This window comes from Oncorhynchus gorbuscha, linkage group LG25 (genome assembly GCF_021184085.1).
Source record: "Oncorhynchus gorbuscha isolate QuinsamMale2020 ecotype Even-year linkage group LG25, OgorEven_v1.0, whole genome shotgun sequence".
NCBI classification, from domain to species: Eukaryota; Metazoa; Chordata; class Actinopteri; order Salmoniformes; family Salmonidae; genus Oncorhynchus; species Oncorhynchus gorbuscha.
The window spans coordinates 48,336,705-48,354,204 of record NC_060197.1 but is presented as its reverse complement, the minus strand read 5'-3'; the positions used below and the strand labels follow the sequence as shown (position 1 = coordinate 48,354,204).

The window sequence follows — 17,500 nt, the reverse complement described above, 5'->3', positions numbered from 1 at the left end:
TTATTTCCAATGTGTCAAGTAATTATATTTTCATGATTTGGTTGCGTGTAATTGTGTTGTTGTCCTGGGGCTCTGTGGGGTCTGTTTGTGTTTGTGAACAGAGCCCCAGGACCAGCTTGCTTAGAGGACTCTTCTCCAGGTTCATCTCTCTGTAGGTGATGGCTTTGTTACGGAAGGTTTGTGAATCACTTCCATTTAGGTGGTTGTAGAATTTAACGTCTCTTTTCTGGATTTTGATAATTAGCTGGTATCAGCCTAATTCTGTTCTGCATGCATAATTTGGTGATTTACCTTGTACACAGAGGATATTTTTGCAGAATTCAGTTTCAGTTTGGTGTTTGTCCCATTTTGTGAGTTCTTTGTTGGTGAGCGGACCCCAGACCTCACAACCATAAAGGGCAATGTGTTCTATAACTGATTTTAGGTAGATCCTAACTGGGATGTCGAGTTTTATATCATTCTTGATGGCGTAGAAGGCCCCTTCTTGCCTTGTCTCTCAGATCGTTCACAGTTTTATGGAAGTTATCTGTGGCTCAGATGTTTAGGCTGAGGTATGTATAGTTTGTTGTGTGCTCTAGGGCAACAGTGTCTAGATGGAATTTGTATTTGTGGGCCTGGCAACTGGACCTTTTTTGGAACACCATTATTTTGTTCTTACTGAGATTTACTGTCAGGGTCCAGGTTTGACAGAATCTTTGCAGAAGATCTAGGTGCAGTTGTAGGCCCTCCTTGGTTCTGGACAGAAGCACCAGATCATCAGCAAACAGTAGACATTTGACTTGAGATTCTAATAGGGTGAGGCCGGGTGCTGCAGAATGTTCTAGTGATACGGCATGACATTTTGTCAATTGGTGATTGGTCAAGCAATTAGCTGCCAATCAAACGGTAGCTGACAGTTAATTAACATTAACACATTTAGAATCTCCTGGCTTCCACACACACCACTGATAATTAATTAACAGACCTTTGGAACATCTACGTTTTAAAAAGTCAAAAGTAAATCCATGTAATATAGTCTACACCTCCACAATAAATCCATCATTTATTTTAGACAGGTCTAAAGAAACATGATGTGAAGAAAATGTGGTCTATTTTCAGAAGAACAGCATCCTCTGAGTCAGTCCTTATGTTCGGGTCCTGATCTGGTTGTGACTGGTGGTTGAGTGCTACACCAGTTCATTAGGCAGACAAGACTTGCTCAGAATTCTGTGGCATTATATTATTTTATAGTATGAATAGTACAATTGAACATAGCTGAATAAAATATAAATTATATTTTCTCCAAGAGGTTTGAGGGAGGGCGCACATGCGGCTATTCTGTGTTGAGAGGTCAACAAAGAAACATCCTAAATGCTTAATTTAGACTTATTAACGTAACTTTAGTTGTGATACAAACATATGTTTAGATTTGTAATACATTGTAAGGCTGTATAAATAATGATGATTTGAAAAAAGTTGCTTGAAAGGCACTAGCTCTGCTTAGTTTTTGTATTGCACAGACTGTACACACTTCATCAGTCTCTCATTCACAATTTGACAAGCACTTGATAATGCCTCAAATTTCCCGGCTGCATCCCCTTTGTGTGGCCGTAACGCCCCCTGAAGAAATCCATGCCTTTTGTGGTCAGTGTGTTCTTGGGCTGAATATAATAATTATAATTCCCTTCTCCGGCTGCGTGCACCTCTCACTCACATGGCTATCTGTCATGTGATCCAGTCTTAAATTTTCAACTACACTTGTATCAGTGGAGGCTGGTGACCTGACAAATTGAGGAGGATGGGAGACCCACGGTATAGGCGTGGATCACAAGAGGACGACAAAGGGTTTTTTCAAAATCGTCAAAGAGCAATGATTTTAACCTAAAGCATTTAATAAAGACATGTATAGTACAATAACATTGGGAAGGGGAATGAGAAGGCTACTTATACAGTATTGGGATCACAGCAGTGATTGAATGAGGGTGTGAAGCATGAGGTGTTCAGAGGCTTGACTTCAGTGCAGGACAGGATTTGACTGGGAAGACAAGAAAACGTATCACTAGACAGTTAGACAAAAGACCTCAGAATGATTTAGACCAAGCAAGGAGTAAAATACTGATGTGTAATAACGTGTTTGTGTTTGTGATTGACTCTACATACAGTAATGACAGAACATTGATAGGGGTCCTCATAGTGCTTGGAGAGGAAACATTCAGCGTGCCAGTAGATGACCGGGCACATGAGACGTGGCTTCAGTTCATGTCAGGAGAGAGTTGACAATGGTAGTGGAGTGGTCATCACCTCTTAATCAGGGAACGGGAGGGGACTTAGCTGTAAATACAAATAGCAGATACATTCCATTACAGCTGCACCATCGTAGGTTTGAACAACACGTTTTCCATGAAGTTAAACTCAGACATCTCAAAATTCACGAGGTCAAACACAGTCTGCGCATCGCACCTACTTGACAAATCAAAGTTAGCCCAAGAAATGTTCCTGAATAAAGTCCTGATCATCCACAGTTGATAACTGACAACTGCAAGCAGACTGGTGGCACTATAGGTCCCAGAGTGGTCAGACTGGTAGCACTATAGGTCCCAGAGTGGTCAGACTGGTGGCACCACAGGTCCCAGAGTGGTCAGACTGGTGGCAGTGTCATGCAGGTGAAAGAGGACCCAAAAGCGACTTGGCGAAAACAGAGTCTTTAATCCAGTAAAGTAAATACAATCAAAAAACACAACTTTCACTCGAAATGACGAGGACAAACTGGAGACTCGATCTTGAACAGCAGGTGAACAGCAGGTTGCCTCGGGAAGGCACTTGAACCAGACAGACTCAGACACCTGCTCACCACGCAGCATCTGAGGAAAACACGACACGACAGGGCGATACACAAACACAGCACGGTGAATTCTAGACAAGGAACCGACAGGGCAGAAACGAATAACAAGGAGAGAAATAGGGACTCTAATCAGGGAAAAGGATCGGGAACAGGTGTGGGAAGGCTAAATGATGATTAGGGGGAATAGGAACAGCTGGGAGCAGGAACGGAACGATAGAGAGAAGAGAGAGCGAGAGAGTGAGAGAGGGAGGGGGAGAGAGAGGGATAGAAAGAGGAAAGAACCTAATAAGACCAGCAGAGGGAAACGAATAGAATGGGGAGCACAGGGACAAGACATGATAATAAATGACAAAACATGACAGTACCCCCCACTCACCGAGCGCCTCCTGGCGCACTCGAGGAGGAATCCTGGCGGCAACGGAGGAAATCATCAATGAGTGAACGGTCCAGCACGTCCGAGACGGAACCCAACTCCTCTCCTCAGGACCGTAACCCTCCCAATCCACTAAGTATTGGTGACCCCGTCCCCGAGAACGCATGTCCATGATCTTATGTACCTTGTAAATAGGTGCGCTCTCGACAAGGACGGGAGGGGGGGGAAGACGAACGGGAGTGCGAAGAAAGGGCTTGACACAGGAGACATGGAAGACAGGATGGACGCGACGAAGATGTCGCGGAAGAAGCAATCGCACAGCGGGCAGGGATTGACGACCTGGGAGACACGGAACGGACCAATGAACCGCGGAGTCAACTTACGAGAAGCTGTCGTAAGAGGAAGGTTGCGAGTGGAAAGCCACACTCTCTGGCCGCAACAATACCTAGGACTCTTAATCCTGCGTTTATTGGCGGCTCTCACAGTCTGTGCCCTGTAACGACAGTGCAGACCTCACCCTCCTCCAGGTGCGCTCACAACGTTGGACAAACGCTTGAGCGGAGGGAACCTGGACTCGGCAAGCTGGGATGAGAACAGAGGAGGCTGGTAACCCAGACTACTCTGAAACGGAGATAACCCGGTAGCAGACGAAGGGAAGCGAATTGTGAGCGTATTCTGCCCAGGGGAGCTGTTCTGCCCAAGACGCAGGGTTTCTGAAAGAAAGGCTGCGTAGTATGCGACCAATCGTCTGATTGGCCCTCTCTGCTTGACCGTTAGACTGGGGATGAAACCCGGAAGAGAGACTGACGGACGCACCAATCAAACGACAGAACTCCCTCCAAAACTGTGACGTGAATTGCGGGCCTCTGTCTGAAACGGCGTCTAACGGGAGGCCATGAATTCTGAATACATTCTCGATAATGATTTGTGCCGTCTCCTTAGCGGAAGGGAAGTTTAAGCGAGGGAATGAAATGTGCCGCCTTAGAGAACCTATCGACAACCCCGTAAGAATCTGTCTTCCCCGCAGACAAAGGCAGACCGGTAATGAAGTCTAGGGCGATGTGAGACCATGGTCGAAGGAATGGGAGCGGTCTGAGACGACCGGCAGGAGGAGAGTTACCGACTTAGTCTGCGCGCAGTCCCGAACAAGCAGCCACGAAACGGGCGCGTGTCACGCTCCTGAGTCGGCCACCAAAAGCGCTGGCGAATAGACGCAAGAGTGCCTCGAACACCGGGATGACCAGCTAACTTGGCAGAGTGAGCCCACTGAAGAACAGCCAGACAGTGGAAACAGGAACGAAAGGAGGTTACTAGGACAAGCGCGAGCGGCGGCAGTGTGCGTGAGTGCTTGCTTAACCTGTCTTTCAATTCCCCAGACTGTTAACCCGACAACACGCCCATAAGGAAGAATCCCCTCGGGATCAGTAGAAGCCACAGAAGAACTAAACAGACGGGATAAGGCATCAGGCTTGATGTTCTTGCTACCCGGACGGTAAGAAATCACAAACTCGAAACGAAGCGAAACAACGCCCAACGAAGCTTGACGGGCATTAAGTCGTTTGGCAGAACGGATGTACTCAAGGTTCTTATGGTCTGTCCAAACGACAAAAGGAACGGGTCCCTCCAACCACTGTCGCCATTCGCCTAGGGCTAAGCGGATGGCGAGCAGTTCACGATTACCCACATCATAGTTGCGCTCAGATGGCGACAGGCGATGAGAAAATAAGCGCAAGGATGAACCTTATCGTCAGACTGGAAGCGCTGGGATAGAATGGCTCCCACGCCTACCTCTGAAGCGTCAACCTCGACAATGAATTGTCTAGTGACGTCAGGAGTAACGAGGATAGAGCGACGTAAAACGTTCTTTTAGAAGATCAAAAGCTCCCTGGGCGGAACCGGACCACTTAAAACACGTCTTGACAGAAGTAAGAGCTGTGAGAGGGGCAGCAACTTGACCGAAATTACGAATGAAACGCCGATAGAAATTAGCGAAACCTAAAAGCGCTGCAACTCGACACGTGACCTTGGAACGGGCCAATCACTGACAGCTTGGACCTTAGCGGAATCCATCTGAATGCCTTCAGCGGAAATAACGGAACCGAAAAGTAACGGAGGAGACATGAAAGAGCACTTCTCAGCCTTTACGTAGAGACAATTCTCTAAAAGGCGCTGTAGAACACGTCGAACGTGCACAGAACATGAATCTCGGTGACGGAGAAAAAAAATCAGGATATCGTCAAGATAGACAAAAACAAAAAGATGTTCAGCATGTCTCTCAGAACATCATTAACTAATGCCTGAAAAACAGCTGGCGCATTGGCGAGACCGAACGGCAGAACCCGGTACTCAAAATGCCTAACGGAGTGTTAAACGCCGTTTTCCACTCGTCCCCCTCTCTGATGCGCACGAGATGGTAAGCGTTACGAGTCCAACAGTAAAGCACCTGGCTCCCTGCAGAATCTCGAAGGCTGATGACATAAGGGGAAGCGGATAACGATTCTTAACCGTTATGTCATTCAGCCTCGATAATCACGCAGGGGCGCAGAGTACCGTCCTTCTTCTTAACAAAAAAGAACCCCGCCCCGGCCGGGAGAGGAAGAAGGAACTATGGTACCGGCGTCAAGAGACACAGACAAATAATCCTCGAGAGCCTTACGTTCAGGAGCCGACAGAGAGTATAGTCTACCCCGAGGAGGAGTGGTCCCCGGAAGGAGATCAATACTACAATCATACGACCGGTGAGGAGGAAGGGAGTTGGCTCGGGACCGACTGAAGACCGTGCGCAGATCATGATATTCCTCCGGCACTCCTGTCAAATCGCCAGGTTCCTCCTGAGAAGTAGGGACAGAAGAAACGGGAGGGATGGCAGACATTAAACACTTCACATGACAAGAAACGTTCCAGGATAGGATAGAATTACTAGACCAATTAATAGAAGGATTATGACATACTAGCCAGGGATGACCCAAAACAACAGGTGTAAACGGTGAACGGAAAATCAAAAAAGAAATAGTCTCACTGTGGTTACCAGATACTGTGAGGGTTAAAGGTAGTGTCTCAAATCTGATACTGGGAAGATGACTACCATCTAAGGCGAACATGGGCGTAGGCTTATCTAACTCTCTGAAAGGAATGTCATGTTTCCGAACCCATGCTTCGTCCATGAAACAACCCTCAGCCCCAGAGTCTATCAAGGCACTACATGTAGCACCCGAACCGGTCCAGCGTAGATGGACCGACAAAAATAGTACAGGATTTTTGATGGAGAGACTTGAGTAGTTGCGCTCACCTGTAGCCCTCCGCTTACAGATGAGCTCTGGCTTTTACTGGACATGAATTAACAAAATGTCCAGCAACTCCGCAATAGAGGCACAGGCGGTTGGTGATCCTCCGTTCCCTCTCCTTAGTCGAGATGCGAATCCCTCCCAGCTGCATGGGCTCAGTCTCTGAGCCAGAGGAGGAGATGGTTGTGATGCGGAGCAGGAACACCGTTGATGCGAGCTCTCTTCCACGAGCCCGGTGACGAAGATCTGCCTGTCGTTCTATGCGGATGGCGAGAGCAATCAAAGTCCACATCTGAAGGAACCTCCCGGGAGAGATCATCCTAACCACTGCGTGGAGTCCCTCCAGAAAACGAGCGAGCAGCGCCGGCTCGTTCCACTCACTAGAGGCAGCAAGAGTGCGAAACTCAATAGAATAATCCGTTATGGACCGTTCACCTTGGCATAAGGAAGCCAGGGCCCTAGAAGCCTCCCTACCAAAACTGAACGGTCAAAAACCCGAATCATCTCCTCTTTAAAGTTCTGGAACTTGTTAGAGCAATCAGCCCTTGCCTCCCAGATAGCTGTGCCCCATTCTCGAGCCCGGCCAGTAAGGAGTGAAATGACGTAAGCAACCCGAGCTCTCTCTAGAGTATGTGTTGGGTTGGAGAGAGAACACAATCTCACACTGCGTGAGAAATGAGCGGCACTCAGTGGGCTGCCCGGAGTAGCAAGGTGGGTTATTAACCCTAGGTTCTGGAGGCTCGGCAGGCCAGGAAGTAACAGGTGGCACGAGACGTAGACTCTGGAACTGTCCAGAGAGGTCGGAAACCTGAGCGGCCAGGTTCTCCACGGCATGGCGAGCAGCAGACAATTCCTGCTCGTGTCTGCCGAGCATGGCTCCTTGGATCTCGACGGCAGTGTAACGAGCGTCTGAAGTCGCTGGGTCCATTCCTTGGTCGGTTCCTTCTGTCATGCAGGTGAAAGAGGACCCAAAAGCGACTTGGCGAAAACAGAGTCTTTAATCCAGTAAAGTAAATACAATCAAAAAACACAACTTTCACTCGAAATGACGAGGACAAACTGGAGACTCGATCTTGAACAGCAGGTGAACAGCAGGTTGCCTCGGGAAGGCACTTGAACCAGACAGACTCAGACACCTGCTCACCACGCAGCATCTGAGGAAAACACGACACGACAGGGCGATACACAAACACAGCACGGTGAATTCTAGACAAGGAACCGACAGGGCAGAAACGAATAACAAGGAGAGAAATAGGGACTCTAATCAGGGAAAAGGATCGGGAACAAATGTGGGAAGGCTAAATGATGATTAGGGGAATAGGAACAGCTGGGAGCAGGAACGGAACGATAGAGAGAAGAGAGAGCGAGAGAGTGAGAGAGGGAGGGGGAGAGAGAGGGATAGAAAGAGGGAAAGAACCTAATAAGACCAGCAGAGGGAAACGAATAGAATGGGGAGCACAGGGACAAGACATGATAATAAATGACAAAACATGACAGGCAGGTCCCAGAGTAGTCAGACTGGTGGCACCAAAGGTCCCATAGTGGTCAGACTGGTGGCACCACAGGTCCCAGAGTGGTCAGACTGGTGGCAGGTCCCAGAGCGGTCAGACTGGTGGCACCACAGGTCCCAGAGTGGTCAGACTGGTGGCACCACAGGTCCCAGAGTGGTCAGACTGGTGGCAGGTCCCAGAGTGGTCAGACTGGTGCTACTATAGGTCCCAGAGTGGTCAGACTTGTGACACCATAGGTCCCAGAGTGGTATGTATGTGGACAACTACAAATATCTAGGTGTCTACTTAGACTGTAAACTCTCGTTCCAGACTCACATTAAGCATCTCCAATCCAAAATTAAATCTTGAATTGGCTTCCTATTTCGCAACAAAGCCTCCTCCACTCATGCTGCCAAACATACCCTCGTAAAACTGACTATCCTACCAAATCCTTAACTTCGATGATGTCATCTATAAAATAGCCTCCAATACTCTACTCGTAAAACTAGATGTAGTCTATCACAGTGCCATCCGTTTTGTCACCAAAGCCCCATATACTACCCACCACTGCGACCTGTATGCTCTCGTTGGCTGGCCCTCACTACATATCCGTCACCAAACCACTGGCTCCAGGTCATCTATAAGTCTTTGCTATGTAAAGCCCCGCCTTATCTCAGCTCACTGGTCACCATAGCAACACCCACCCGTAGCATGCGCTCCAGCAGGTATATTTCACTGGTCATCCCCAAAGTCAACACCCCCTTTGGCTGCCTTTCCTTCCAGTTCTCTGCAGTTCTCCCTCACTAACTTTAACCTCTCTAGGGTACGTGGAAGATAGCATCCCACCTCGTCAGTGAAACTGCAGGGCGCCAAATTCAAAACAACAAAAATCTCCTAATTAAAATTAATCAAGCATACAAGTATTTTACACCATTTTAAAGATAAAAATCTCTTTAATCCAGCCACAGTGTCTGATTTTAAAAAGGCTTTACGACGAAAGCAAACCAAACATTTATGTTAGGTCAGAGCCAAGTCACAGAAAAACACGGCCATTTTTCCAGCCAAAGAGAGGAGTCACAAAAAGCAGAAAGAGATACAAATGAATCCGTAACCTTTGATGATCTTCATCAGATGACACGCATAGGACTTCATGTTACACAATACATGTACAGTGGGGAGAACAAGTATTTGATACACTGCCGTTTTTGCAGGTTTTCCTACTTACAAAGCATGTAGAGGTCTGTAATTTTTTTATCATAGGTTTGATTTTGTATGATTTTTCAGAAATTAATTTGCATACTTGTTCTCCCCACTGTATGATATATATATGTGTGTGTACATGTATATGTATATATATGTGGATATGTGTATGTATATATATATATATATGCTCTCTCCCTATCTCTCTCTCTCCCTCTCCAGGTAGTCTTGTCTATTTTTGATTTTTGGCCTGATCGGTCTCTCATCTCTCTCTTTCTCTCTCTCTCTCTCCCTCTAACTCTTTCTTTCTTTCTTTCTTTCTTTCTCTCTCTCTCTCTCTCTCTCTCTCTCTCTCTCTCTCTCTCTCTCTCTCTCTCTCTCTCTCTCTCTCTCTCTCTCTCTCTCTTTCTCTCCCTCTCTCTCTCTCTCTCCCTCTCTCTTTCTCTCCCTCCCTCTCTCTCCCTCTCTCTCTCTTTCTCTCCCTCCCTCTCTCTCTCTCTTTCTCTCCCTCCCTCTCTCTCTCTCTTTCTCTCCCTCTAACTCTTTCTCTCTCTCTCTCTCTCTCCTCTCTCTCTCTCTCTCTCTCTCTCTCTCTCTCTCTCTCTCTTTCTCTCCCTCCCTCTCTCTCTCTCTCTCTCCCTCTCTCTCTCTCTCTCTCCCCTCTCTCTTTCTCTCCCTCCCTCTCTCTCCCTCTCTCTCTCTTTCTCTCCCTCCCTCTCTCTCTCTCTTTCTCTCCCTCCCTCTCTCTCTCTCTCTTTCTCTCCCTCTAACTCTTTCTCTCTCTCTCTCTCTCTCTCTCTCTCTTTCTCTCCCTCCCTCTCTCTCTCTCCCTCTCTCCCTCTCTCTCCCTCCCTCTCTCTCTCCCTCTCTCTCTCTCTCTCTTTCTCTCCCTCCCCCCTCTCTCTCCCTCTCTCTCTCTCTCTTTTTCTCTCTCTCCCTCTCTCTCTCTCCCTCTCTTTCTCTCTCTCTCTCCCTCTCTCTCTCTCTCCTTCTCCAGGCTATTTGAGACTCTCCAGTCTCTGTTCTGGTCCGTCTTTGGCCTGTTAAACCTGTATGTGACTAACGTTAAAGCTCGTCATGAGTTCACTGAGTTTGTGGGGGCCACCATGTTCGGAACCTACAACGTCATCTCTCTGGTGGTTCTGCTCAACATGTTGATCGCCATGATGAACAACTCCTACCAACTCATCGCTGTGAGTAGTACTACCGTTTATATATATATTGATTGATTCATTGACTGACTGATTAATAGCCACCAGGAACGACTATCAACTCATAGCTGTGAGTAGTGCTGCTATTAAACATCTAATAATTCTCCATTGAAGTTCCATTGTATTATCTCAGTGAGTTCCATTGTATTATCTCAGTGAGTTCCATTGTATTATCTCAGTGAGTTCCATTGTATTGTCTCAGTGAGTTCCATTGTATTATCTCAGTGAGTTCCATTGTATTATCTCAGTGAGTTCCATTGTATTATCTCAGTGAGTTCCATTGTATTATCTCAGTGAGTTCCATTGTATTATCTCAGTGAATTCCATTGTATTATCTCAGTGCTGATAAGTTCCATTGTATTATCTCAGTGAGTTCCATTGTATTATCTCAGTGAGTTCCATTGTATTATCTCAGTGAGTTCCATTGTATTATCTCAGTGAGTTCCATTGTATTATCTCAGTGAGTTCCATTGTATTATCTCAGTGAGTTCCATTGTATTATCTCAGTGAGTTCCATTGTATTATCTCAGTGAGTTCCATTGTATTATCTCAGTGAGTTCCATTGTATTATCTCAGTGAGTTCCATTGTATTATCTCAGTGAGTTCCATTGTATTATCTCAGTGAGTTCCATTGTATTATCTCAGTGAGTTCCATTGTATTATCTCAGTGAGTTCCATTGTATTATCTCAGTGAGTTCCATTGTATTATCTCAGTGAGTTCCATTGTATTATCTCAGTGAGTTCCATTGTATTATCTCAGTGAGTTCCATTGTATTATCTCAGTGAGTTCCATTGTATTATCTCAGTGAGTTCCATTGTATTATCTCAGTGAGTTCCATTGTATTATCTCAGTGAGTTCCATTGTATTGTCTCAGTGAGTTCCATTGTATTATCTCAGTGAGTTCCATTGTATTATCTCAGTGAGTTCCATTGTATTATCTCAGTGAGTTCCATTGTATTATCTCAGTGCTGATAAGTTCCATTGTATTATCTCAGTGAGTTCCATTGTATTGTCTCAGTGAGTTCCATTGTATTATCTCAGTGAGTTCCATTGTATTATCTCAGTGAGTTCCATTGTATTATCTCAGTGAGTTCCATTGTATTATCTCAGTGAGTTCCATTGTATTATCTCAGTGAGTTCCATTGTATTATCTCAGTGAGTTCCATTGTATTGTCTCAGTGAGTTCCATTGTATTATCTCAGTGAGTTCCATTGTATTATCTCAGTGAGTTCCATTGTATTATCTCAGTGAGTTCCATTGTATTATTGTATCTCAGTGAGTTCCATTGTATTATCTCAGTGAGTTCCATTGTATTATCTCAGTGAGTTCCATTGTATTATCTCAGTGAGTTCCATTGTATTATCTCAGTGAGTTCCATTGTATTATCTCAGTGAGTTCCATTGTATTATCTCAGTGAGTTCCATTGTATTATCTTCCATTGTAGTGAGTTCCATTGTATTATCTCAGTGAATTCCATTGTATTATCTCAGTGAGTTCCATTGTATTATCTCAGTGAGTTCCATTGTATTATCTCAGTGAGTTCCATTGTATTATCTCAGTGAGTTCCATTGTATTATCTCAGTGAGTTCCATTGTATTATCTCAGTGAGTTCCATTGTATTATCTCAGTGAGTTCCATTGTATTATCTCAGTGAGTTCCATTGTATTATCTCAGTGAGTTCCATTGTATTATCTCAGTGAGTTCCATTGTATTATCTCAGTGCTGATAAGTTCCATTGTATTATCTCAGTGAGTTCAATTGTATTATCTCAGTGAGTTCCATTGTATTATCTCAGTGAGTTCCATTGTATTATCTCAGTGAGTTCCATTGTATTATCTCAGTATCAAAGTATCCTGTACAAACTAAAGCCATTGATTGACTGATTGACCAAATAATTTATTCTCCTCCCTCTCTCCCACTTCTCCCCCTCATCCCCCTCTCTCTCTCCCACTTCTCCCCTCATCCCCAATCTCTCTCCCCCTCATCCCCCTCATCTCCCTCTCTCTCTCCTCCCCTCATCCCTCTCTCTCTCCCTCATCTCCCCCTCATCGCCCCCTCTCTCTCCTACTTCTCCCCTCATCCCCTTCTCTCTCCTACTTCTCCCCTCATCCCCCTCTCTCTCCTACTTCTCCCCCTCATCCCCCTCTCTCTCTCCTACTTCTCCCCTCATCCCCCTCGATCTCTCCTACTTCTCCCCCTCATCCCCCTCTCACACTCCCTACTTCTCCCCTCATCCCCTCTCTCTCTCTCTCCCACATCTCCCCCCTCCCCCCCCTCTCTCCTACTTCTCCCCTCATCCCCCTCTCTCTCTCCCACATCCCCCTCTCTCTCTCTACTTCACTCCCTCATCCCCCTCTCTCTCCTACTTCTCCCCTCATCCCCCTCTCTCTCTCCCACATCTCCCCCTCACCCCCTCTATCTCTCCTACTTCTCCCCTCATCCCCCTCTCTCACTCCCACATCTCCCCCTCACCCCCTCTCTCTCTCCTACTTCTCCCCTCATCACCCTCTCTCTCTCCCACATCTCCCCCTCACCCCCTCTCTCTCTCCTACTTCTCCCCTCATCCCCCTCTCTCTCTCCCACATCTCCCCCTCACCCCTCTCTCTCTCCCACTTCTCCCCCTCACCCCTCTCTCTCTCCTACTTCTCCCCTCATCCCCTCTCTCTCTCCCACATCTCCCCTCACCCCTCTCTCTCTCCTACTTCTCCCCTCATCCCCCTCTCTCTCTCCCACATCTCCCCCTCACCCCCTCTCTCCTACTTCTCCCCTCATCCCCCTCTCTCTCTCCCACATCTCCCCCTATCTCTCACCACATCTCCCCTCTCTCTCTCCTACTTCTCCCCCTCATCCCCCTCTCTTTCTCCTACTTCTCCCCTCATGCCCCTCTCTCTCCTCCAGGACCATGCAGATATAGAGTGGAAGTTTGCCCGGACCAAGTTATGGATGAGTTATTTTGACGAGGGTGGTACTCTGCCCCCTCCCTTCAACATCGTCCCCAGTCCTAAGTCAGTGTGGTACCTCTGTCTGTGGGTTCACCATCGACTCTGTAGGAGAGGAGCGCCCCCTGCTGACGACACAGACAAACACCACGACCTACGAAAGTTCCCGGTAAGAAGATACAAACACATAAATGCATGCAACACACACACACACACACACACACACACACACACACACACACACACACACACACACACACACACACACACACACACACACACACACACACACACACACACACACACACACACACACACACACACACACACACACACACACACAGAGGATGCCATGCCCGAGGGGGCACAACCAATCGCTTTAGAGCCCTAATAATACAAGGTAGATAGGTCCTACTACTGTTCTGAAACGTAGCCGTACTCTGGTAGCCGTACACTGGAAGCCGTACTCTGGTAGCCATACTCTGGTAGCCGTACACTGGTAGCCGTACACTGGTAGCCGTACACTGGTAGCCGTACACTGGTAGCCGTACTCTGGTAGCCATACACTGGTAGCCATACACTGGTAGATGTACTCTGGTAGCCGTACACTGGTAGCCATACACTGGTAGCCATACACTGGTAGAAGTACACTTAGTAGCCATACTCTGGTAGCCGTACACTGGTAGATGTACTCTGGTAGCCGTACACTGGTAGCCATACTCTGGTAGCCATACACTGGTAGATGTACTCTGGTAGCAGTACACTGGTAGCCATACTCTGGTAGCCGTACACTGGTAGAAGTACACTGGTAGCCATTCTCTGGTAGCCGTACACTGGTAGCCGTACTCTGGTAGCCATACTCTGGTAGCCGTACTCTGGTAGCCGTACTCTGGTAGCCGTACACTGGTAGCCGTACTCTGGTAGCCATACACTGGTAGACGTACTCTGGTAGCCATACACTGGTAGCCGTACACTGGTAGCCATACACTGGTAATGCAAGACGTACTCATTAAAACAGCACATACTGTAACTATCGATTCAGAACCATGGACAGGCTACAGACAGTCAACTTAACTATCGATTCAGAACCATGGACAGGCTACAGACAGTCAACGCGATGAAAGGATAAAGTTGGATGCTCTGTCAATTTCAGCACCATCAGAGAGACAGCCTGGACAACAGGAGCAACACGCCACGGCTCACCTCAGAGCACAACCAATCGGCTACATTGGTCATTGTCAGTATACCCATCAAATAACACAGAGCTGTATATCTATCAATAGCAATTCAACCCCCCAACAGGGGCGGACTCCCGGCCGCACACCTAAGCCTATATGGGAGGGTCTGGGTGGGCATAACTCCGAGGTGGCGGTTCTGGCTCGGGACGTGGACCCCGCTCCACTTCTGACTCGTCACACTTACTTAATGTCTCTGGAGCGGGAACCCTCACCGCCAACCATGGACTAGAGGACACCACTGGACTGATGGTCGAGTCTGGAGTGAGTGGCGCCTCTGGACTGGAGGGAGACTCTGGCGGATCCGGACTGGAGGGAGACTCTGGCAGATCCGGACTGGAGGGAGACTCTGGTAGCCGTACACTGGTATCCGGACTGGAGGGAGACTCTGGCGGATCCGGGCTGGAGGGAGACTCTGGCGGATCCGGACTGGAGGGAGACTCTGGCGGATCCGGACTGGAGGGAGACTCTGGCGGATCCGGACTGGAGGGAGACTCTGGCAGATCCGGATTGGAGGGAGACTTGCAGATCCGGATTGGAGGGAGACTCTGGCAGATCCGGTTTGGAGGGAGACTCTGGCGGATCCGGAGTGTGGTTCATCCTTGGGAGCAATGTCCAAATGCCTAAAGGTACCACGTTCATATGTACAAACAATAGTACACAAGTATAAACACGATGGGACCACGCAGCCGCCATACCGCTCAGGTAGGAGACGCGTTCTGTCTCCTAGAGATTAACGTACTTTGGTGTGAAAAATGCAAATCAATCCCAGAACAACAGCAAAGGAGCTTGTGAAGATGCTGGAGGAAACCGATACAAAAGTATCTATATCCACAGTAAAACAAGTCCTATATCGACATAACCTGAAAGGCCGCTCAGCAAGGAAGAAGCCACTGCTCCAAAACCGCCATAAAAAAGCCAGACTACAGTTTGCAACTGCACATGGGGACAAAGATCGTACTTTTTGGAGAAATGTCCTCTGGTTTGTTGAAACAAAAACAGAGCTGTTTTGCCATAATGACCATCATTATGTTTGGAGGAAAAAGGGGGAGAAGAAGAACACCATCCCAACCTTGAAGCACGGGGGAGGCGGCATCATGTTGTGGGGGTGCTTTGCTGCAGGAGGGACTGGTGCACTTTACAAAATAGATGGCAGCATGTGGGAGGAAAATTATGTGGATATATTGAAGTAACATCTCAAGACATCAGTCAGGAAGTTGAAGCTTGGTCACAAATGTGTCTTCCAAATGGACAATGACTCCAAGCATACTTCCAAAGTTGTGGCGAAATGGCTTAAGGACAACAAAGTCAAGGTATTGGAGTGGCCATCACAAAGCCCTGACCTCAATCCTATTGAACATTTGTGGGCAGAACTGAAAAAGTGTGTGCGAGCAAGATGGCCTACAAACCTGACTCAGTTAGACCAGCTCTGTCAGGAGGAATGGGCCAAAATTCATCTTATTGTGGGATGCTTGTGGAAGGCTACCCGAAATGTTTGACCCAAGTTAAACAATTTAACGGGAATGCTACCAAATACTAATTGAGTGTATGTAAACTCCTGACCCACTGGGAATGTGATGAAAGAAATAAAAGCTTAAATAAATAATTCTCTCTACTATTATTCTGACATTTCCCATTCTTAAAATAAAGTGGTGATCCTAACTGACCTCAGACAGGGAATTTTTACTAGGATTAAATGTCAGGAATTGTGAAAAAGTGAGTTTAAATGTATTTGGATAAGGTGTATGTAAACTTCTGACTTCAACTGTATGTCTGCAAATACACATTTCTAAACACAAGAAAACACTTGAGATTTACTTGTTCATAATCTCATGTTGCTCACTCAAATTAAAGCAAAACACACACCTGGCCTGAGTTCCAAACAGACTCTTATTCCCTATATACACTGACCAGGGCCCATGGGACTCTGTAGTGCACTAAGCAGGGAAGAGGACTGTAGTGCACTACGTAGGGAAGAGGGGTGATTTGGGACACAGTCCAAATGTGGGCTGAATTATATAACACCAAGAATCCATCTGATGCTGCTGATATGAGTGGGCGAAGTGTGTGTGTGTGTGTGTGTGTGTGTGTGTGTGTGTGTGTGTGTGTGTGTGTGTGTGTGTGTGTGTGTGTGTGTGTGTGTGTGTGTGTGTGTGTGTGTGTGTGTGTGTGTGTGTGTGTGTGTGTGTGTGTGTGTGTGTCTCTGTCTGCCTGTCTGACTGCCTGCCTGCGTGCGTGCGTGCGTGTGTGTGTGTGCGTGCGTGTGTGTGTGTGTGTGTGTGTGTGTGTGTGTGTGTGTGTGTGTGTGTGTGTGTGTGTGTGTGTGTGTGTGTGTGTGTGTGTGTGTGTGTGTGTGTGTGTGTGTGTGTGTGTGTGTCTCTGTCTGCCTGTCTGACTGCCTGCCTGCCTGCCTGCCTGCCTGCGTGCGTGCGTGCGTGCGCGCGTGCGTGTGTGTGTGTGTGTGTGTGTGTGTGTGTGTGTGTGTGTGTGTGTGTGTGTGTGTGTGTGTGTGTGTGTGTGTGTGTGTGTGTGTGTGTGTGTGTGTGTCCGTGTTTGTGTCCGTGTTTGTGTGTGTCTCTGTCTGCCTGCCTGCCTGCCTGCCTGCCTGCCTGCCTGCCTGCCTGCCTGCCTGCCTGCCTGCCTGCCTGCCTGCCTGCCTGCCTGCCTGCCTGCGTGCGTGCGTGTGTGTGTGTGTGTGTGTGTGTGTGTGTGTGTGTGTGTGTGTTGGTACATAATGTGCTTTACCAGTATATAATTTATTTTTCAGGAGCATCATGCAGACAGCCTGATACAGAACCAGCATTATCAGGTATTTTTGTTACAAATGAAATTGTGAACATTCTAAAAGGAAGTCAAACATCTCAAAAGGTGGTCTGAGTTCGGGTCGATTGAATTACACGGTCTGGTTCTTTTTAGGACAATGTGAACACAAAGCTCCCTACTGTT

At 47.3% G+C, this 17,500-nt stretch overlaps 1 protein-coding gene across 1 annotated transcript in view; it reads left to right on the top strand.

Moving 5' to 3' along the window:
* LOC124013886 (short transient receptor potential channel 5-like) overlaps nt 1-17,390 on the top strand; it is a 57,218-nt gene extending 39,828 nt beyond the window's left edge. Inside the window, exons 13-15 of the mRNA XM_046328437.1 lie at nt 10,166-10,361; nt 13,279-13,488; nt 17,322-17,390. Of these exons, the coding sequence (XP_046184393.1) occupies nt 10,166-10,361; nt 13,279-13,488; nt 17,322-17,390 (475 nt within the window). The remainder of the gene's footprint in view (nt 1-10,165; nt 10,362-13,278; nt 13,489-17,321) is intronic.
* The last annotated feature ends 110 nt before the right edge of the window (nt 17,391-17,500 follow it).